Here is a 21,585-nt window from a genome sequence, read left to right as displayed (position 1 = left end):
GATGATCTTAGAGGTCTTTTCCAACCTAAATGATTCTAGGGTTTTGTACATGACATGAAATGCTCGATACCAAGTTGTTCTCTCTGGTTCAGATGTGTATTGATGGTGTGGCCATACCGGCAAGGTCAATGATCCACTGATGGGTGCCAAAGAACACATTTACAGGCAAATGGCTTGTAGTAATGCAGGGAATGAGGCACGGAAGGATCCTCTGAGCTCGTGAAAGATCTCTAAGTCATTGATGTGACAAAGGTGCTGCTGAAGGGCATGTGATGAATTATCGACAGGAGTATTGAGTAAAAGACACTCTGTGCAAAGTGTTACATCTAGAGCTGATCCGGGGGTGGTGGTGGGGGGGCTGAGCTGCGTTCTCTGCTTTCCTGATGTTCTTCCGGTAATTTCAGTAGTTTTAGGAATCTTTCAAGGTGGGAGATTTTTTCCCCCAACATTTCTTCGCTAAACTGGGGTGGGCATTTACCAAGCACTTGGTGCAGCTAAGAGAGTTTATTCCATTCCAGAACTGAGTTTTGTATCTTACCTCTACCCTCCCTGCTCGGGGCAGGGATTTGATGGCTGCAATTCCTTTGCCAGTTTTGGGCTACCTCATCAAAAGAACCCGAATTTCACCCACTGCAACTTCATACAGTTAAATCTTGTCCCATCAGCTAATAGCCATTTAATGCTACAAGAAATTCTGTGGGAATGACACCCATGCTATTCCTCCTCCTTCTCCTCAGCTTTCAGGCCCTGATTAAGCAAATAGCTTAAGTGCCAGGCTGAAGTGGTGCCTTTTAGTTGCTAATGCCATGCAAAAATGCCCTGAGAATAAAGCAGTTTTCATGATCACTGTTAAGAATCCGCTTCCTTCTTTGGGTTTTATTTTTCCATCAGCCTGCTGGAAGAGTACAGCCAGAAAACAGATTAGCCCGGGACGGACTTCTCAACTAATAAACAAACCACAAATACACTTCTTAGTCACATTTTAGGTCAAATGGATTTGTCAAGTCAATAGTCGCCCAACTATGAAGGAGTCCTATAAATAAATGAGACTTATATATTTTTAATATCTGCCTAAAAGAGATCCTTTAAAGTGCAGATAGAGCTGGAACTAATTGAAGTAAATATCATTTCCAGAGTCATAATAAAAAAAAAAAAAAAAAGAAAGAAAGAAAGAAAAAAAAAGAAAGAAAGAAAGAAAACAATAATTTGAACTTTTTAACCTTGGGCTTGTTTCTAGCCACATCTCTCACAATGATAATAAATTCAGAAAATTCCATGAAAATCTCTAGTCTTTGGACTCTTGTGGCATTTAGCATAATGTTCTCAGTTCCTCTTTCTCTTATGAAAACAGGAAGAAATTATGCAGGGTAGTAGCTGTTTAAATACTAGAAATTCTCCCTGGGGAGAATTACAGCCATTTCAGTGATAAATTGCAAGTGAGATAACGGAAGGTTGGGAATGAGCCCGATCCAAACTTCATTTCCAAGCTTCCTCACTGATTTCAGGGCTTTTTGGATGAGATTTGAGACGAGAAGGTCTCAAGCCTGCTGAGTTTGAGTGGCAGGTTTGTCTTTGTGCAGGCTTACGCTGGGGAGTTCTCGTTGAAGCAGGGCGAAATAATGTCAGCTCAGCACTGGATTTTTTTTGCATGGAAATCCTACATCTAGGATTCATCCCGAGCCTTCCCTGCAGCCAGGCTGCTCTTCCCCCGCCGGAGCAGAGCCTTACAGCCCCAGGCTGTGAGTGAGCATCGTCCCTTACCGCAGCTCTCCCTGCCTGGGGGCCAGCACTCCTCCCCCTGTGAATGTTTGCAATATTGTCTGAAGAAACAGATTCCAAATCCCCACCGTAAGCTCTTTCCCCCCGCCAGGGGCGAAGGCATCCTAATTAATTAGCGGGAATACTCCTCTCTGCAGCCATTTAGAAAGCAAAGGGACTGGCTGTTGTGATAAAGTGCGCGGCAAAACATCCCGGGCTGAGCTCTAACAGCATGGCAGGGACCTGAGGACATAATTGCCTTGTTATTTCCGTGCTCCCCAGGGCCGTGCTGGAGGCACTATAGCAGAACGGGCGCTTAAAAAGTGCCTCCAGCAAACTCCGCTCCCCACTGCCTGCTTTCCCAGATCCCTCGTTGCCTTTGCTCCGCTTGGCAGGAGCCCGTTTTCCTCCTCCTCCTCTCCTCCTCTCCTCCTCCTCTGGGAAATTCCCGTCCTTTGATTCCCCGTGCTGTGACTGCAGCCCCGGCCGTGGTTAACGCTGCAGAGCCCGCCCGCCTCCACCACCGCTCCTGGAGCCATCTCTTGTTTCCCACTCGGAATTTCTTCGCGACGTGGAGCATCTCCTTGGTTTAGTTTCGAGCGCCTATTGCGACACAAATGAAGTGAATAACACTTCCTCGGTGATATTCACAGCGCTCAGGCCGGCTGGGGACCTGAGAAAACCGGTCTTGTTCGGGGCCGTGTCACACTCCTCCCTTCCCTCGGCTCTACTTCGGCTGAACACATTCTGGGAAAACAAGATATGCTGCCAAAATAGCAGAGAGGACCAACTCCCCAAACAGGAGGCCTCCCCCCAGGTTGAACCACGGGTTTAATGAAGTAACAGGAGGTAAAAACAACCAGCGCAGTGCTCTTTAAACTTAATAGTTCCTAATCACACACATTGTTTCTGAAGAACACGTAGGTAGGAGCAAGGATTGCAGGATAAGACTCCAGCGAAACCATTACGCTGAAGTGCAGCAAAAAATGAAAGGACTCTTTCCCTCGGCAAAGATTTCACCGAGGTTAGGTCTGCTACTGCTAGGAATTTTCTTTTAGGGAATGTATACATTACACGTGTGCTAAAATGTATTTTATAGTTAAAAACGAGCTGTAATTAGCAAATTAATTAAGTGCACTTTGGTGGAGATCCACTCTCATTCACTCACGGATTTGCAGTCAGTTGTTTGCAATGACTCTCCCTACTGACAGAAATTCAGGCACTTTATAACATCTAGCCCATAAAAGCAGAATCATGGAATTGAAGAATATCCTGAGCTCGGAGAGACACAAAAGGATCACTGAGGCCAAGTCCTGGCCCTGTGCAGGACAGCCCCAAGAATCCCAACACATGCCTGAGACCATTGTCCAATGCAAGAATTCAGTGTTTCATTTGAAGCAACTACATACATCAGTGCTTATTTTTATTTTGAGATGAGCAAAGCACACATTGATAAATTGGCCACTGCCTGAGCTCCTCTTCCTTGGGCCTTCACTCGTGGCCACTGTGGGATACAGAGGACTCGCCCATATGGACTTTTGGCCCAGCCTGGCGTGGCCATGGACATGTTCTGCTTTTAGAGAAAACCAAGTAAGTCTTGTCTTAGAGTACCAGAAGGAATTTTGGATGCTCCTGACAGCGCTCCAGCCAGCAGGCAATGGAGGGAAGTGTACATGATTTTTTTCTTTACTCCCTCCCACTGAGCATTTCAGGTTAAGGTGAATAAGACCCACTTGTGATTTCAGCTGTTACAGTATTAAATTTCATTTGCTAATGCCATATGTTATTTGTGTACTAACAAATGTGCCGTTTTTAGCTCGTAAAGTGCTGAATGAATTTATCTGGAATAATTTCCACCCTAACGTGGCCAAACATTTGGCAAGCAAAGTTCCAAAGTGAGCTTTTGGGAGTTGTATTTGATGACAGTGTGTGGGTATCGAAATAATTAGGAGTGCAGGCTGGGGGGAGGAGGACAGAAGATTACAGAGCAGGGACACAACTCATAGCTTGGGAAGCCCTTGGAAAGAGGTGACTCCGGTTCCTCAGTTTCCCTGCCTCCTCTTTCTGCCTCCTTCCTCCCCTTCCTTTCCCCCTTGATAATCCTGCCTGTCTGGAATCAATAAAAGGAACACATCAGATAAGGCAAGGGATTATTTCCTTATGCTTTTGCTATTATATGAAGCACAATATCAAAGTATTCTGTGCATCCTCCCAGCTCCTTGTGAAAGAAAGGATCCTTTTATTCCCTGGCTGGCCTTTTGTCTAGCCAAGTATCTGCCACCCACTCAGGTAATTTCTACCAACAGATCATACCTGTGGTAGCAGAAGATCCTGTCAGGAGGGAATATCCAGCAGAAACCAGGCATTGCTCATGTGTGAGGAAGGCTGGCTGGAAAGGAGAGGAGAGATGATTTTATTTTCAACTCCTCTGGAGGAGGGAAAGACTTGGGAAGAGGCTTTTGCTCGAACAGGGATTTTTTTTTAATCTTACCTTAATAAATGTGTGTGCTCCTAGTGAGATGATGAAGTGCCTCCTCTGCTGAGCGCTCAAACTCACACTCTCCCACTCAGTGTCCCCCTTGGCCATATCTTCCCCAATAAAATATTCTCTTATTCCCCCTTCACATGTGCCCTCTCCTTGGGCACAGGACCCAGATTCCTGGTGTACAATGACAGCAGATCCAGCAGCATCACACTGGGATATAATTTGTCTCGGAGAGTATAAAAATGACAGGAGTGTAGAAATGACAGGACGTCCCCATGGCCAGCCCTGCGGTACCTCGGCGGCGGCAACATCTCAGGCAGCTCCCAGTCTGATGCCAGAGGTTCTACTGGGAAGAGAGGGACAAAACCAGCCTTCAGCTTGTCCTCAGCTTCCAGCTTGCCAGGTCAAAGATGTCAAAAAACCACCAGGGTGGGGGTTCCCATTCCCCCTGCTGCGAGGTCATAGCCAGCCCCACAGAGAAGAGGCTCTGCTGCGCCCCAGCACTGGCTTTTTGCCTTGCTCCAGCTGTTAACCCAGTTCCCCTCTCTTGCTCCTCTTTATCCCAGTCTGGTTATCCTTCCTGCTCCTGCAGACACCCTTCCCTCAGGCTGACAGCACCCTTTGTGTGTTTGTTGCATGAGAGGCTTCTGGAATAATACTACAATGCTGATAAAGAAATTAGTTTGGGGGTGTGTGGGTGGATTAATTTCTAATATGCTAAAACCATCCAAAAAATAGCCACAAACCTGAAATTACCTCAATTTGCAACAGTGCAAATGTCATATTTAATAGAGCTACTCCCTTTTCACTGCCCCAGTGTTCATAAAGTCCTTTCCTCCTTCCCCTGACTCAGAGGATGAGAAGCTTTGGATGGCTCCTAATAACACAGCCAGTGCTCAGACTGATTATTCTTGACTAGAGTTGCTTAATTTTTTTTTCTTTTTCGGGCTTTGGATATCAATTAAAAGAACACAACTCTTTTGTCTTGTGTGTTGCTCCCCTCAAAATAATGAACTGTTTAATACACCAGAGGCAATTTCAAATTATCTAGTTTAATGAGGAAGGTTGTGACGGAAGATTTATTACCCATTCTGATCTGCTAATGTATTTTCTCAACCATCCCAGCAGAACCAATCACTGTATTTTCATTATACACTCTATTTTCAGGGGTTCATTAGTTGTAGACTAAAAATAACAGTGAAGGTCTCAATCTGAAAGCTAATTCGATTTTTTTTTTTAATTGGAAACAAAATTTGATCAGACAACTTTCTAATCATAACAGCATCAAGCATCAAGACCCTTACTAGGTGTTTTGTCCAATTTGAAACTTCATTTGGCTACACATAAAGACCTGACCTAGAAATACAATTGTGTAACTGCTTGGAAGGACAAACCCAGCCTTTTCCTAAACAAAAAAAAAATCCCATGTTAGCACAAGCCATGGACTGTGGTCTAGTCCAACTGACACATATTAAAAATAAAAGGTCTGGCAGCGAACCTGCTCATCTGAAACAAACTCAAGAGATGCTTTGAGCTACTGGCTCAACATCAGACTTAAGAAATAACTAAGACTTTTTCCTCCCAAGGAATTAAAAATAAAATTAAGGAAAATAAGATGGAAGAGCTTCTAGATAGCCAAACGATCTCCTACCTTCAATCTGGATTCAAATCTTTGAGTTGGCACTTCCCAGCAATGCTGGATTATAGGACGTAACACGGGCCCAGTGTTTTTCCTGCTGCATCATTTTGATGTGCAAGAACCACAGGAATAACAAGAGGACAGGGAAGAGGGATCCATATTCCCAAGGCCCAGCTTTAGCAGAGGGACTGTGGCTTTGGCCCTCTACACAGCCCAGACATCCTTCCTGGGAAATGATGGCAATTATGTTGTGGGAATGTTCCTCACAGGATCATGGAATGGTTGGGCCTGGAAGGAACCTTAAAGACCATAACATTCCACCCCCTGCCATGGGCAGGGACACCTGCCACTGTCCCAGGCTGCTCCAAACCCTGTCCAGCCTGGCCTTGGACACTGCCAGGGATCCAGGGGCAGCCACAGCTGCTCTGGGTACACTGTGCCAGGGCCTCACCACCTTTACAGGGAAGAATGTCATCCCAATATCTCATCCAAACCTACTCTCTGTCAGTTTGAATCCATTCCCCCTTGCCCTGTCACTCCATGCTCTTGTAAAAAGTTCCTCTCCATGTTTCTTGTAGGCTCCCACCAGGTCCTGGAAGGCCACAGTTAGGTCACCCTGAAACCTTCTCTTTTCCAAGCCGAACAATTCCAATTCTCTCAGCCTTTCCTCACAGGAGAGCTGCTCCAGCCCTCTGATCGTCTTGTGGCAACCACACGAGCTGTGCTTGCTGCAGGCATCCCTCAGACCGGTCCCAAACCCACACTGTTCTAGGGATTCTCCACAGCAGTAAAATATCTGGGATGCCCACACAAGGCCATCCGTGGGGCACTTGGCAGTCATTCCTGAAGGATCCCCACAGGAAGATGTTTGCAATGACCTGCCTGTGGGGAGGCTGGGCTGAGGATGTGTTTTGTCCAGATAACACATCACCCAGACGCCCAGGGGATTTTTAAAAGGGATATAGGGAAGTTATTGCACCTCCCGCCAGCCCCACGCTATAGATTTTAGATGCATAAATTATATATTTACGTTCAAAACTCTATTATTCATAGAGTTGAGTAAACAAGTATTGATTTTTACACTGTAGTGATGCAGAGGCTCCTCTTTCACCCTGGGTACCTCTGACCTCATCGGTGCTTCCTGAGCAAGGAGCATCCTTTAGCGAGGATGATCAAGTTTAAAACCAGCTGGCTGCTGCTGCTGCTGGGAATGGAAATCAATGTGCATTTCCTTCTGAATGGACACCTCTCCACCCACGCCACGTCACGTGCGGCTCTCCGGGATGCAGGGCCAGACAGAGCAGGCGGAACGCGAGGGAAGGGAGGATGTGTGAAACCATCTCAGCTCACACACAGCAGCCTCGGCTCTCCCACCTCCCGGGCAGAGGCTGTGCGACTAGAGCAGGAGAAAGGAGCTTGAATGCATTTTAAAAGTGATACTACTGCAGAGATCACGTTAAACCCTTTGTGAAGGGTCTTGTGTCAAGATTTCTCTCTATTAAATATTTCTCTCTATTAAATATATGATGCCACCATGCACATCTAGGGGTGGCAGAAAAAACAAGTCCTCTAACTGCATTTTCCATTGCTCCGTTGTTTCAGAGGTTAACCAAAATCACTTACTTCATGGGTAACTTTGCTATATTGAATCAATGAACAAGTTCCTTATTGGATTTTTATTGCAGATAAAATTGACAGGGAAAATCACTGGGATGTACTTAAAAATGGGAAGGAAATGTACGTTTACAATAAAAAGGTCTCTGAAGGTCTCTTGTTTCATAGGAAGGAAGCTGTCTTTATAGTGCATGAACTATAAAAAATGATTAAAACTGAAGAGAGACAGGAAGCTGATAATTTGATTTATCATCTTAATGGCTATGATTCATGAATAAATAATATAATGGTTTATGTCTCTCTTGTAAAAGAAGTAGAGAAGAGCAATTTGTCTAATAAATGACTTCAAAAATTACAGCTGAGTCTTGTTTGCCACATTTGTTCTATTTAAAAAGAATGAGCGAGTATCTTATTTCTTATTACTTACTAGGACATTTGTTGTATTATTTATAAGAGTCAAAAACCTTAACTAAAAGCCACTCATCTCTGACCACAGTCTCCCATTAGCTTTAAATTCAGGAAAGAGAAAAGGATTGATCACTAGATCAATAAATCTAACCTTGGATCTGACTAAAAGCTTCCTTTAACCTCCTTCCTTCAGCATCCTTTTTCAAAATTAAAGTATCCCCGTCTTTAATTATTTAAGAGCATGTCAATTTTATTGTAAGGTCCTGTATGACTGCATCATACAAGGATTTCTTCTTTATACTGGAAGCCTACCAGCATCTTTAAAAGGAAAGCATTTAAATCATGATAATTTGTTGGTTTGGTTTTTTTTTTGAAGTTGGATGTGCTGCTATAGATATACATATCCTGCTCCAAATACACCCTGGATTTCATCAGGACAAATGCTAGAATAGGAAAATGGAGAAGAAATGTGTATTCCCAATTATCAGACACACAAACTACCCCAAACTCATCAATGATTCTGCTGGAGCTGAAGTTGCTCTGTATCGATGGCCCCGGGACAACAAGTGACATTGTTACAGACCTGCAAAAAGTCATTCCAGGCAAAAGCAAACTCCAGAGGACACAATTAATGGAAAGAGTGTTGAATTTTGTTCTAAACCATCCCATAAAAATAACTTGTTTGCCCAGCATGCATCAAGAGCTTGACCATTTCCCTCCCTCTCATATCAAAATGATTTAGGAAAATCAGATCTTTTTAAACCAGAAGCTGTTCACACCAATTCAATACACTCTGTTTCCACTGTGCTGCTGTGGGACAACCATCAAAACAATTCAAAGCACATCTTGCAGACACAATTCCCGATGCAAAGCTGCTTGGGTGCCCCAAAACAGGGGAGCTGTGACCAGAGTCACCTCTGGATTTATGACTTTGCTCATCTACTGGCCTGCTGCATAATCTTGAACACATGGATTTGGGCACATCTCTGCACCTTCCCTTGTTCCACTTTAAATCTTCATCCTGAAGAATGGGGGATTTCTGTCTTGGCAGGATTTGGGCTGAGAAGAGAGGCTGTGGACTCCTCATCCCAGGAAGTATTCAAGGCCAGGTTGGATAGAGCTTGGAGCAATCTGGGGTAGTGGAAGGTGTCTCTGCCCATGGCAGGGGGTGGAACTGCATGATCTATATGGTCCCTTCCAAACCAAACCATTCTGGGATTCTGTGATTCTAGAAAATAGAAGTTCTTACCCTGTTTTTGAGGCTAATTTATAAGAGGGTTTCAAAACTGAACTCAAGACTTGCTTGTCTTTGGGCCAAGGTGTTCTAAGGTGGTACTGGAATGAGCAGCACTGATAGGACTGATAATGACAGCAGTGGGAGGAAAACTTCAGGGTGACAATTCTTGGCATATTGTAAAACCAGTCCTACCAGGTTTTTTTAAAAGAGAGAGGGAAAGGAGAGAAAAAAGGTAAATGGATTTAAACAAAACAGACCTTTTGAGTTCTTCTGTTTCATAAAACGCGTACAGTTCGTGGCATGGATCTTGCACAAGACTGCATGTGTGACACGACTCAGTGTCGTTAGGGACAAATGTCACACAGCTGGACAAAAATCAGGAAAAAATAGTGGGAACTTTCATAAAATCCCATTTATCAATACTTTCCACAAATGATTTCTCTAAACTAATGCAATTAACTGCCCCACAGTCCAAAGGCACTATTTTTATGTGCCACACCTTCTTCCCCCAACTGCTGTATTATATAGGTCTCCTAAATTTGGAGTACTCAAGATGCTTTTGGGATAAGTGATGCATCAACTCATGTCAAAACAATGTAGGCTGAATCCAGAATGACACTGAAATACAATGTGTTGGGGAATGATACCCCAAAAAAGGTTCTCTCCTGGCCTTTCATTTAGAAGGGACAAAATCTTTGCTGATTTTGAAAATGTCAGTGGCCTTCACTAACTTCTGAAGCACACCTTTTGGTCAAAATCTAAAATTTGTGGTCCTGCCATAAAAATAATGCTAATCCCTATCTAAAATTATGAGCTTTTTGCCCTAACTAGGAGTTTCTGAAAGAGAATTTTAATCAAGCAGACTGCAAATATCTCTGACGTCACTCCAGATCTTGAACCAGAAGCTCTTCCTTCCTACTGCAGCCACCCAAATCTCAGCCCACCATCCCACTGTGATGGGCACATTGGACAAGAGCAGAGCAATGATGATCCCTACATTGCATCTGGAAAATGGCAGTGACAGGGTAAAATAGACTTAGCAATATAAAGCTGCCCTTGATAACATACAGTTTATGCAAAAAGCAACGAATGGAAGCAGCACAAGATAAAAATTACAGAAAAAAACAGGGTGATTTTTCTGCCATCAGTCCTACAATTCTGTTTGGATATGGAGGAAGGAAGATCTCAGCTGGGATAAGCCACTATAAGTGTATCAATAAAGCCACGCTGATTTATAGCAGCTGAGAATTCATCCTGAAGTGCGTTCATCCATGAGCGATGCCATGGATTGATGTGTTAGCATTTTCTCCCTGGAGACTTCGGTTCCAAACCTATTTAAAACCCAGTGAAAACAAACGGGCTGGTCTCTAGGCAGATGTCCCTGGAAATCTGTGTACATCATCACAGTGGCAGCAGCTCAGTGGAAAGGGTTTTATCTGCTCAGATTGGAGGTAAGGTCCTGGTGGAGTTGCATGGCAAAGCTCCCTTGGTAATTCCTGAGCAGCCACCTTGCAGGATGGATTTGATGTTCACAAATCTATAGCATTCTCTACCAGGTGAAACGATAAGATCCAAATAGAAGTATTGCTTAGTCTGAGTCTACAATCTTGGAGCCAGACTCCACAGCACTATGCTCCGCTGCTCCTTGCCTGCACACAGATTCCCAAGGGATCAGTGATGGGTCCAGTCTTGTTCAGCTTATTCACCACCCTGGATGAAGGGACAGAGTGTTCCCTCAGCAGGTTTGCTGGTGATACAGGACTGGGGGAGGAGTGGCTGACACACCAACAGGCTGTGCTGACACTCAGCCAGACCTGGAACAGGCTGGAGAGATGGGCAGGGAGAAACCCAAGGAAGTTCAAGCAGGGTGCCCCTATCCTGGGAAGAATGACCCCATGCACCAGCCCAGGCTGGGGCCTGAGCTGCTGGAAAGCAGCACTGTGGAGAAGGACCTGGGGTGAGCCAGCACTGTGTCCTTGTGGCCAAGAAGACCAATGGAATCCTGGGCCGCGTGAGGGCAAGTGTGGCCAGCACGTCGAGAGAGGTGATCCTGCCCCTCTCCTCAGCCCTGGTGAGGGCTCAGCTGGGACTGCTGAGTCCAGTTCTGGGCTGCTTATACAAGAAATGCAAGGAATTGCTGGAGTGGGCCAGTGGAGGGGCTGTGAAGGTGCTGAGGGGACTGGAGCATCTCTCCTGAGAGGAAAGGCTGAGGGAGCTGGGCATCGGCTCTGGAGAAGTGACAGCTGAGAGGGGAACCAATCAATCCATACAAACACCTTGAGGACAGGTGTCAGGAGGATGGGAACAGACTCTTTCCAGTGGTGCCCTGAGACAGGACAAGGAGCAACAGGCACAAACTGGCACACAGGAAGTTCCATCTGAATATAAGGAAAAACCTCTTTACTGTGCAGGTGATGGAGGCCTAGAACAGGCTGTGCAGAGAGGTTGTGGAGTCTCCTACTTTGAAGATGTCCAAAACCCACCTGGATGTGATCCTATGCTTGAGCAAGGGGCTTGGATGAGATCCTCTCCAGAGCACTCTTTCAACCCCAACGATTCAGTGATAACCTCACCCACAGGTCATTGCTGATTTTTTGATAGGCTCCTTCACATGCACGAAATTAAACACATTTGCAATTCAGCAGGCGTGGGGCTCAGTTTCAAAAGCATTTTGAGAGGATACAAAGGCTCCCTGTAGTCCAAGGAGAGGAAACAATGTGGTCGTTGGAGTTACAATTACACCATCTCACATTCTTTTGGCAGAGGAGTTCCGGGCCCAGTTTGGGAGAGGAGATAAGGCACGAACAGGGAACAGAACTGCAGGTCTCTGCTGCACCTCCTGCAGCTGCACCCTGAGGCCAGCCTGGAGTTTCCTGCCTGAACCCACATCCACTGAGTCTCGTGGGATTCCACCAACAACTCAGCAGCAGATCTGCCTATCCATGAAATGTAAGTAATGCTTTTAGGAGCATTATCCATGCATGGTTTTCCCGTACATGGAATTTGGCAGGAAGCCATTCAACCAAATGCTTCACATTGCAAGAAAAATCAGCAGACTTTTCTTTTTAAACTATACTTATTAAAAAGAACAAGCCCCCTACTAACAAAGTAGGAAAGTTTTTCACCATCACCTCAGGCTCAACCATGCAAAATTAGATGGTTAAATATGCAGATTTTTAAGGAAATATCTTCCTTCCCACCCTCCCACCCTGTGATTTATCATTTAAGCAGCGGCAGCTCCTACAGCAAAAACTGGGCATTTCGTATAATGCAACAGTAACACAGAAACAGAGTTCCCAAGTCCAAGCCCCATCTATCATAAGTAAATACATGATTATCTCTTCCAGACACTGATCAAATCCCAGTTTATGAGCAGTTTGCTTTTTACTGCTATTATACAAAATGAAAAGCTCTTCCAGAACCCTGCTGCTCTGACGACGATGAGTCTTCCTCCCCTCCAACCAAAACCTTTTCAGGACCAGTTTATACATGTTTGTTCCTGCACTGAGTGTTGTCCTTAACTTGAATTGTTTTTCCTCTCCCTGGTATTTAGTCCCCTGATATATTTATAGAAAGATCATATCCTCTTTCAAACTTCATTTTGCTTGGAATAGTAATGTTAGAAATAGACTGACGAATTTACTGCAGTGGGTAGGGACGGACAGACACACACACTCACAGAGTCTAGAGCACTCATTTTAAAAGAAATGCAGAAAATACAGATGAGTCAATCTTTAGTTAACAGTGCATTATTTCAATCATGTCAGCAACATGTGTCAACTACAATAGAAAAGACAGATCAAGTTCAAAACTGATTTTCAGGGGGTTTTAGATCTAACAACTATCCATCTATAGAAATACCAGAAAGCCTACCTGGAATTCCATAAAACTCTAGCCTAGGGACAGTACCAAAAGCCCACAATGAATATAATTTCTAAAAAAGAGAGCTGTGAAGACTCAAAAGTACATTTAAACAGAGACTAGTTTGGGTGGTAAATAATATGCAGGAAAAGAAAAAAATAATCAAGTCGCTATTTAAAAAAAACCTAGAAGGAAAAGATATTGAACATACTATTGTCTGTTTGGAGAAAATTTCTTTCACAAAAATATTTTCTAGCTTTGCTGCTCTGGTACATCAATCCTGAGCACTCTAACTTTTGACTTATAATGATATTCCTTCAGATACAGCTTCACCGAGGGAGGGATGGGAAGCGCATCGATACCATCATAAGTTGTACAGTTGCAAATGACCGTTCTACATATATGCTGGAGAGAGAAGGGAAAGGTCCTGTTCAGGGGAGTGGATAAAAGTGGTTCAAAGAACATACAGGAACTTGGATCTTTGTAGTGCTCTAGGAGTCCCGTGATGTCAGGAGAATGGAAGACACAGGGATCATGGGCATCAAAGCTGAAGTTGTGATTCCACTGCTCTATCCGGGCGTGGAGGGAGCGACTGTAGCGCCTGAAGCTCACGGAAAACAAATAGTCCTCCTGGGCAGAGTCTCGCAACAGAAACGTTCCCTCTGGCTTCCCTTCCAGCAGCGCCTCAGCTGCGTATTTATCCATGACTCCCCAGTAGCAGGGATTGTTATTGATCTGGAGGAGGTCTGGCACTAGGCAGTGGACATAATCAATCTGGGTGTGGTATTTCGGGGGCGTTTCCATCCGTAGCAGCTCGTCATCCGTTTCCCACTTGGGCTTGTTTCGTTTTCGAGAACTTGTGCACAGAGTTATGACTTCATCATCGGAGTCCATGTCGCTCTCATCTCTACTGCTCCTTGCCACCTTACCTGTCACCAGCTCAGGCCTCGGGTCACCCCGACAGGAACTGCTGTCAGTGAAGTCACAGGACTGGGAGGGAGAGTCCATCCCCACATTGGCAATCTCCTCGTCTCGCAGCTGATCCTCCCTTTCCTCGTGCTGGGATAAATCAGCAATTATCCATTCTTCTGCCTTTGGACTTATAGGGGCCGTGTGCCTTTTGATCAAGTGCCACCGGAAAGCCAGCTCTGAGCGTGGAGGGAAAGGACACTTATCCAGCATCAGCTCACTGATATGGATCTTCCTTTTGGATGGCAGTCCGGAGGCGTGCCGGCTGCTGCAGTTCTTTATGGGAAAGCACTGACCCACAGCATCCTGCAGCTTCTGTTTGAGAGACCGGCCCAAAAACCTGTGGCCACAGGACCGGTCTAGATCCAGCTCGATGGACGAGCAGCTGTACTTCCTCTCTTGGCTCCTTAAATTAGTCCCCGACCTTCCTGCAGCACTTGCTGTTTCGGCATCAGGACAATGCTCGCTTTTCTTGGACCAGGAGAGCTTCTTCCCACTCCAGACATACCCATCCTTTCTGTCTGCACTCCTGCTCCGGCTGCTTTTGGGCCTCACATCTGCGCTTTTCGCACTGCTGTCCTTGTTTTCTGCCATTGTGACAGCTTTGCTTCACAAGTTGCCAGGATGTGCACACTGCGTTTCTTGTGGGGATTTTCTACATAAGGAAGCTTCCTCGAGGCACTTTCTGGAAATATCTAAGGAAAAAGAAAAAAACAGCTCAGTTAACTGCTAGGCACACACAGAGTGCAACAGCAGTGCTGGTGGAGACAGGACAACAGTGACAATTAATTGCTGACCATGTAAAAATTGTGTGATTGAGGAGAATTCAGTAGCATGCCCCACAAATACCAGCCTGATCCCAGAAAAAGCTCTCTTAACCCTTCCTTGGGAAAAACATCCTCCAGAAAAAAAACTATCTTAACATATTTGTTGAGTTTTCATTCTGATTATGCAGCAGAGCAGAACGTTTTAGGCATTGGCAACCCCATTGTGCCAGGGCCTGTTTCAAAAGGAAACCCTTCCTGGGGCAGGTGATACTGCCTTAGCTGTTTATGGAGCAAATTCTGCATCTCTTCCAAATAACCTTCCAAGAAGGAACAAACCAGAACAGAAACAAGTAGGTCAGAGTACAAAGAACTACTGTACCTAGATGATATGCCTTTTCTCTACTAATTCACAGGATGGGATGCCAGAGATCTTTTTCTTAACTGACACTTTTGGGTCACTTTCGGGATAAAAAAAAAAAAAAAACAACAAACCTACATTTTATCAGTCACAGATTCTGTCAGTTTCTGAAAGCTGTTTTCCTCTGCCTTTTCAAAGGAAGGGAGCTAGGAAATACTGAGGCCCTAAGGGATTGAAATATCTGGGGCTTTACATACTGAAAAGGATTAAAACAATCCAGCCCCTTACTAAAAGCAATTTTAAAAGGCCGTGAAAGATGGAACTGCTTATTACTCATTAGAGAAGGAAGTTTACATTATTAAAATCAGTGTTGCTTTGAGACCAACGGTTGCTGATTTCATTTTCTTTTGTTTCCAAAGTTATATTGAATTCTCAAATAGATAAGAGGTTTCCTTTTGACTGCTGCACTTTGAAAAAAAGATGAAAAAATCCTCTTTGATTACTCAGTTGAAAGTGGAGCAGGATTTTTTCAAGATACATAGCTAGCAATATGGTATGGATGCTATACCCCCGAGGCATGGCAGGATGTAGAAATATTTCCCATCACTTATCACCATCAGGATATTCTATGATTCTGTGATGCTTCTCCACCAAAACCATGCACAGCTCCTCTGTTGCACTGGGGCTTTTTTTTCAGCTGTGGGTTTTTCTGTGTTGTTTTGGGGTTTTGGACTTTTTTTACAACTAATTGACATGGCAAATACTAAGCAGAAAAAGAAAAGGGCATCCACTTCCTCTCTCCATTCAATCCATTCTCATCATCAGGATTAGCCAGCATGACACAACCTCTCTGCAGTCCCCCGGGGCTGCGCTGCGCAGGCTGAGTTCGAGCCTCTGCTTTCAGTAAAAGAACAAGACAGCCTTGCCAAAAGGCTCACATGCAATCTGTGGGCCAAATGCATCCCAGATGGAACTTTCACCCAGGAATTTTTCACATTGCATTCCTTATTTAAAACCCACAGACCTGAGAGCTGTGGGGGAAAGGAAAAGGCAGGGGAAGGGAGGAGATGCAGAAATGTGGAGTGAAGGTAAGATAGGTTCAATATTGGAAAAATGCTGGGAAGAAAAATGGCATCAGAGCAATGCAGATGAATATCACCTCACTGGTACCAAGAGGAATCACAGGAAAGGGTCCATATTTCAGTAATTACAAATCAAAGACTAAACTAGAGATTTATTTTTGTTCTCTCAGGGTTTTGCAAATTGCTTTTCAGTGAAAGTATGGCAAGACACAATAAAGACAGGAGAAAGGAAACATATGCATATGAGACTCAAAACATCTTTATTTAGACCAGGATTCATTGATTGCTTTTGGAACCTTGATATTTTTCATCCAGCAATACCTAGAGTGAAACACTGAATTTTCTCCACAATTAAAAAAAAAAAAGAGGGGAAAAAAAGCAATCTCATTTACCCTGGTGATAGTCTGAAGTCACTGAAAACAAAAAATTTTTAGATTCATCCTTTCAATTCATTAATTGTCTATATATGGGATTTTTAATTGGGCAGAGAGATATCACTGAGGTTGCAAAGTCAGGTACTTAAAAATTAGGATATGACAGTTTGTAATTGCTTTCTAAACCTTCAATTATCTCATTCTGCTCATCCAGCCCATATAAGGAATAAGAACATGCAGATCTGGGGCTTTTAATTAAAAACTGCAAAACATACAAAGCCCAGAAGTGCCTCTTATCTCCTAACTTCAGCCTTCCACCTGAAAGAAGCTTGGGTTTTATGGAATTTCTGGGCTGCTGTTGTATTGAGCTGTAAAGCCACCTTCTCCTTTGTACCTTTCTCCTGTCGTGGATCATTAGTGGTACCTGAACCCTGAAAGAGAAGCTGGGAAGCAGCACGTGATGCTGCAAAGCCACGCACCATTAGCCAGAGCTGCTTCCCTGGGGTTTGAAGGGCTGCTGGAGCCCAGGCACTGCTTCTGCCACGTCAGAGCAGGAATTGCTAATCAGACAGAACACTAGAGCTGTGAAAAGAGCAGGGAACAAATGAATAAAAAAGGGATGTCATCCTACTAAAGCCAGGTTTGAACCTGACCGCGTGTTAGAAAGGTCTGTGTGCTGTGGGAGAGCTGCCTCCCAAATCCCACTGTTTGGCATTATAGCCAGGGATCACACCTTCACGTCCTTCTGGATCAGTGATTCACAGCCCCACCAATAAAATGGGGAGCAAAAATAATTAAAGTGTCAGGAAGAAAAAGGCATAAAGGGCAGGGAAGGCATTCAGTGCTCTATTACCACTTGGGGCCATCCATCTAGAGCAGCTCTTCCTTTCACTGCAGCATGCAAGGGAAATGCCACGCACTTCCATTAACGGCTGGAGAGCTGCTGGAAGAGCAGGACAGGAGGGCAAGGATAAAAGAGAGGGAACACACAGAGTGTACTTTTCCCTAGAGGGGAAGGTTAAATGGAGGAGTCCGGCACTGTGCAGCTCACACACATCAGGCCTGAGCTCTTTTTGGGAGAAACAATGAGTGTTCTGCCTGCAAAAGCCTTGTCCTGCACAGGGACACCTCAGGCATCTCCAGTGATGGCAGATTTGACAAAAGCCTTATGCTGGAAACCCTTTCCCCTAAGGAAACAGCAAAGATAAAGACACATGGGGAGATGAGCAGAGTTCACTTTGGGCCATGGGACCCGGCTGGTAGTCCAAGGTTACCCAACACTGCCACAGCTACAGTCAGTCCCTGAGGACAGGCAGAGAGCTGGGTGGCTTTTGCTGTTGGTTTTGTGCTCCCTCCTTCAGAGGTTCCTCTCTCTTGTCTGCAGACAAAGTGCTTTTTCTTTCACGAGCTGATGCCCCTACCCTGAGACTTCAAGCCCAGACTAAAAACAATATCCAGTTGCTGTTTGGAGGGATAACAATACTCCCTCCCAGCCAGGGACAGGCTGCAACTCACAGCTGTGATAAGACAGCGACAGCCTCGCCATATGTCTAATCAATAACGCCAATACCATACATGTAGACAGCCTTTTTTTTTTTCATTTATTCAATAAATACTTGAACAGTCAACTGCTTTAACCAGATACTTCTGTCCTGAGCTGCTGGATCCTTGCCTCTAGCCCAACAGTCCTCTTCATCAAGCTGCTTCCCTTTCTGTATAAAGAAGGAGCAGATGGTGGGGGGTCTCCAGCCCGACCTCCCACTTGGAGTGGGATTGCTGCCAGGCATGGGCTCAGGGGAGCCATGGCATGGCCTGGCCATGTCCTGAAAAGCTCCCAGGACGAAGGTCCCACCACCTCTCTGGAGCTCCCACGCTGCACAACCCTCCTAGTGCAGGAAGTACTTGGAAAAGTTTTCTGTCCAAGCACATGAAGCGTTGCTGCATTGTTCCTCTAATTAAACAACAAAAGAAGGCTCACAAGGAACAATGAATAAATTTTGGAATTGTTATGGAAGTTGATTTTGTAGAGCTGATAAAATCTTGAGAGAGAAGAGCAAGCTGCAATAAACTGGAGTACTTTTTCTTTCATAACTTACATAAAAGTTATTTTAAAACAAAATCTCACTGGTCACAAGCTGCTTTCATTAATTTCACCCAATTAGATTTTGGCCACAAGGCCACATTTTAAAACCTGACCTTCCCAACCTACTAAGGATAACAATAAATCTCAATTCCTTTGTCTTAAATTATTTTTCTTCAGTTCTGGCTTTACTTTGATTTATGATACCATCTAAAAATACCTAAGCTTGACTCCAGAGGTCTTTACAGCAAATTAAAGCAATTATCACACATACACACAAAAGAAAAAGACTTTTTAAAGGTACCATTTGCAACCTAAATATTTCTTCCTTGGAAATACCCTTGATTTATCCCCAGAACTGTAGGAGGAGGGGGGTCATGCCCAGCTAACCCCAACACGGGGGATATTTTATTCACTCCCGGGAGGTGGAACCGAGCTGGCAGCAGGTGCCGGAGGTGAGGGCTGCTGGTATCTCCTGCCTTAATGAAGCTCTGCTCCTGTGTGGCAGAAGAGATGCAGGCAGCGCTGGGCAAAGCGCAGCAGCCTCTCCAGCAGTAAATCAGTGAAAGCTTTATGGTCCATGACCAACACTCCGTGCTCCACCCAGAAACCGAGGGGAGCAGCGATTCCCGCCCCGTTCCAGCCGCTCACACCTAACAATCGAGCCAGCAGCAGCCCGAGCTCCCAGCCCGATTGAAAGTCGAACTTTGCATTTGGTGCCCTGTCACTTCGGACGCGACAAAGCCACAGCGCCTGCAGTCCCTTGGATAAGTGACCGCCCCTGACAAACCTCCCCCTGACAAACCTCCCCCCAGTTTCCCTGTGCTGTTCAAGGAGTTATCCCAGCGGGCAGCACCTCCAGACAAGGCAATTAGGTTGTTACATAGAAGCGAATGTGAAATGGCTTTTATGCTGCAAAACGCTTTAGGTGCAGTTTCTATCAGAGATTCCGAAAATTAAAGTGATTAAGAAAAATAAACACATTTGACAGGCATTTGCCTCCATCCCAGGCAGCGGCTTGCAGCAGGAATAGCTTGGTCTTCCCACTCATCTGATAAGCAGTTCAGCTCCGAATAATTTCTGTAGAACGCATTATCCTCGCCAGAAATCACGATTTACTGAAATATGTAGGATACACCCATGGAAAACATGTCTCTACACAGCTTCCACGAGGTTTAATAATGCAATCTGGCCATATTTCTATATTTTTTTTACAGAATTGTGCCTGCTTTGTAATCCTGTCACTTATTCATTCATGAAACTACCAGCAATGTGAGTGTTAGAGAGAAACACATTCTCAATATAAATAAATCACTCTGCTCACCCCAACAACCAATAACCCCGCTGCAGAGCAAAACTGAAAATAAAAGGGCTTTGCCTGGAAGCAATTTTTTCTTAGAAACAGGAATAAACTGGGCCAGATCATTAAGGCTACATAAAGGGAAAACAGATAATGCTGTTTTTCCCTCTTTATTTCAGGTATGTTCAATTCTAGCATTTTTTTTAACCCTTCAAACCCTTCAAGAGATCAGTCAGGATTCTTTCTTCCTATTTTTCAGCCAAAAAAAAAAGAAAAGAAAAAAAAAAAAGCTTAACGATTTTTGCAGTGCAATCACTACCTGCCTGACTACCACTGCTGTCAACTCCACCTCGCACACGCATCAGCATGGCTGGAATTCCAGAGTAATTCCATAATGACCATAAGGATCTCCCAAGGGACAGGTGCCCCCGCTGTTATGGGGGTGCTGCCCAAGGGGGGTGAAGGGCGCAGCCCCTCGTTTGGGCTTTCCCTGCCGCTCCTGTGCCTCTGGAGGAGCTGCCATTAAATCCATATACAGAAGGATAAACTGGGAATGTATGTGCCCTGTTTGTGTTAGGGTACATACGTCGGGCACGGGGTTTTTCAGAGGAGAAGTAAACGGACCGAACTCCCCGGTGACAGAGCGAAGACCCGGGACCGAAACCCGCCCGGTGCCAGGAGACCCTGAGCCCCCCGGGCACTGACAGCGGCTCAGACCAAGCCCCCGGGGACAGCAGAGCCTGGACCGAGTCTCCCCCGGTGACAAGGCTCAGCCCCCGGGTCGAGTTACCCGGGCGACAGCAGAGCCTGGACCGGGGGACGGCGCCGACCCCGCTCCGAGCACCGCGGAGCCAGAGGGCGGACGGCAGGCCAACCCCTCCACCGGTGACAGGAGCCCCGGTGCGAGCCCCCCGATGACCACGGGGGCGCAGCCCCCGAGCCCCGCGATGACAAGAGACCCCGATTTCCCCAGCACCGCTGCTCAGCCCCGCCTGCCGCCCCTCAGCCCCGTCCCCGCCGGCCCGACCCCAACTCACGCTGGTGCGGCGGGCGCTGCCCGCGGGGCCGGCGCTCTCCGCCGCCTCTGTCCCCAGCCGGGTGCCGGCGGCTCGGCGGGCTCGGCGCTGCCAGCCGCGGCCCCTCACCCGGCCGCCGCCGCCATCCCCGCTGCCGGGGCCGCCCCGCGCCCGCCCCGGCCCCGCCCCGGCGCTGACGGCTCGGGCCCAGCCCCGCCGAGGGCGGAGCGGCGGCGGCGGGCGCGGGAAGGCTCGAACGGGCGGCGGTGCCGGCGGCGAGCGGGACAGAGAGGTGGTGCTGCGGCCTCCCCGAGGCCCCGCGGGCGGTGCGGGACCTTTCCGGAGCGGGGCAGCCGCGGGGAATGCGGGGCCCTGCCGGGGTCCGGCGGGCGGCTTGTCTGCCCTGCCCTGGGACGGCCGAGGGACAGGCCCCGGCAGGCCAGGCCCCTCCGGGCCTCGGTACCCCGGGCCCGCATCCCCGCGGTGTCCCCGTCCTCACGCCCCCTGTCCCCTTGTCCCCATCCCCGCGATATCCCCATCCCTGAAATGTCCCCATCTCCTACCCCGTGACCTCGTCAGCGTGTCCCTCATCCCCGCCATATCCAATGTGCCCATCTCCTATCCTCATGTCTTCTGC

The 21,585-nt window shown here is 46.3% G+C and overlaps 1 protein-coding gene and 3 long non-coding RNA genes across 4 annotated transcripts in view; 1 reads left to right on the top strand and 3 right to left on the bottom strand.

Annotated features, from left to right (window-relative positions):
- Nucleotides 1–6,703, bottom strand: part of LOC137476579 (uncharacterized) — a 110,561-nt gene extending 103,858 nt beyond the window's left edge. The window contains exon 1 of the long non-coding RNA XR_011000446.1: nucleotides 6,182–6,703. This is a non-coding gene — a long non-coding RNA (uncharacterized lncRNA). The remainder of the gene's footprint in view (nucleotides 1–6,181) is intronic.
- On the bottom strand, nucleotides 2,803–6,175 carry LOC137476570 (uncharacterized). The gene is made up of 3 exons (XR_011000430.1): nucleotides 4,538–6,175; nucleotides 4,072–4,147; nucleotides 2,803–3,328 (listed from the first exon to the last, which is right to left on the bottom strand). It is a non-coding gene; the product is annotated as an uncharacterized lncRNA (long non-coding RNA).
- Nucleotides 6,704–11,263: 4,560 nt separating the features above from the next.
- Nucleotides 11,264–12,645, top strand: LOC137476569 (uncharacterized). Its single transcript, XR_011000429.1, has 2 exons — nucleotides 11,264–11,720; nucleotides 11,905–12,645. It is a non-coding gene; the product is annotated as an uncharacterized lncRNA (long non-coding RNA).
- A 181-nt stretch (nucleotides 12,646–12,826) lies between these two features.
- Nucleotides 12,827–21,122, bottom strand: SOCS4 (suppressor of cytokine signaling 4). The gene is made up of 2 exons (XM_068194918.1): nucleotides 20,970–21,122; nucleotides 12,827–14,666 (listed from the first exon to the last, which is right to left on the bottom strand). The coding sequence occupies exon 2, from the start codon at nucleotides 14,563–14,565 to the stop codon at nucleotides 13,255–13,257; it is 1,311 nt and encodes a 436-aa protein (XP_068051019.1). The 5' UTR covers nucleotides 14,566–14,666; nucleotides 20,970–21,122; the 3' UTR covers nucleotides 12,827–13,254.
- Between the last annotated feature and the right edge of the window lie 463 nt (nucleotides 21,123–21,585).

The sequence above is a fragment of the Anomalospiza imberbis genome, chromosome 6, assembly GCF_031753505.1.
Source record: "Anomalospiza imberbis isolate Cuckoo-Finch-1a 21T00152 chromosome 6, ASM3175350v1, whole genome shotgun sequence".
Classification (NCBI taxonomy): Eukaryota; Metazoa; Chordata; class Aves; order Passeriformes; family Viduidae; genus Anomalospiza; species Anomalospiza imberbis.
This window is presented reverse-complemented; position numbering and strand designations above follow the sequence as displayed.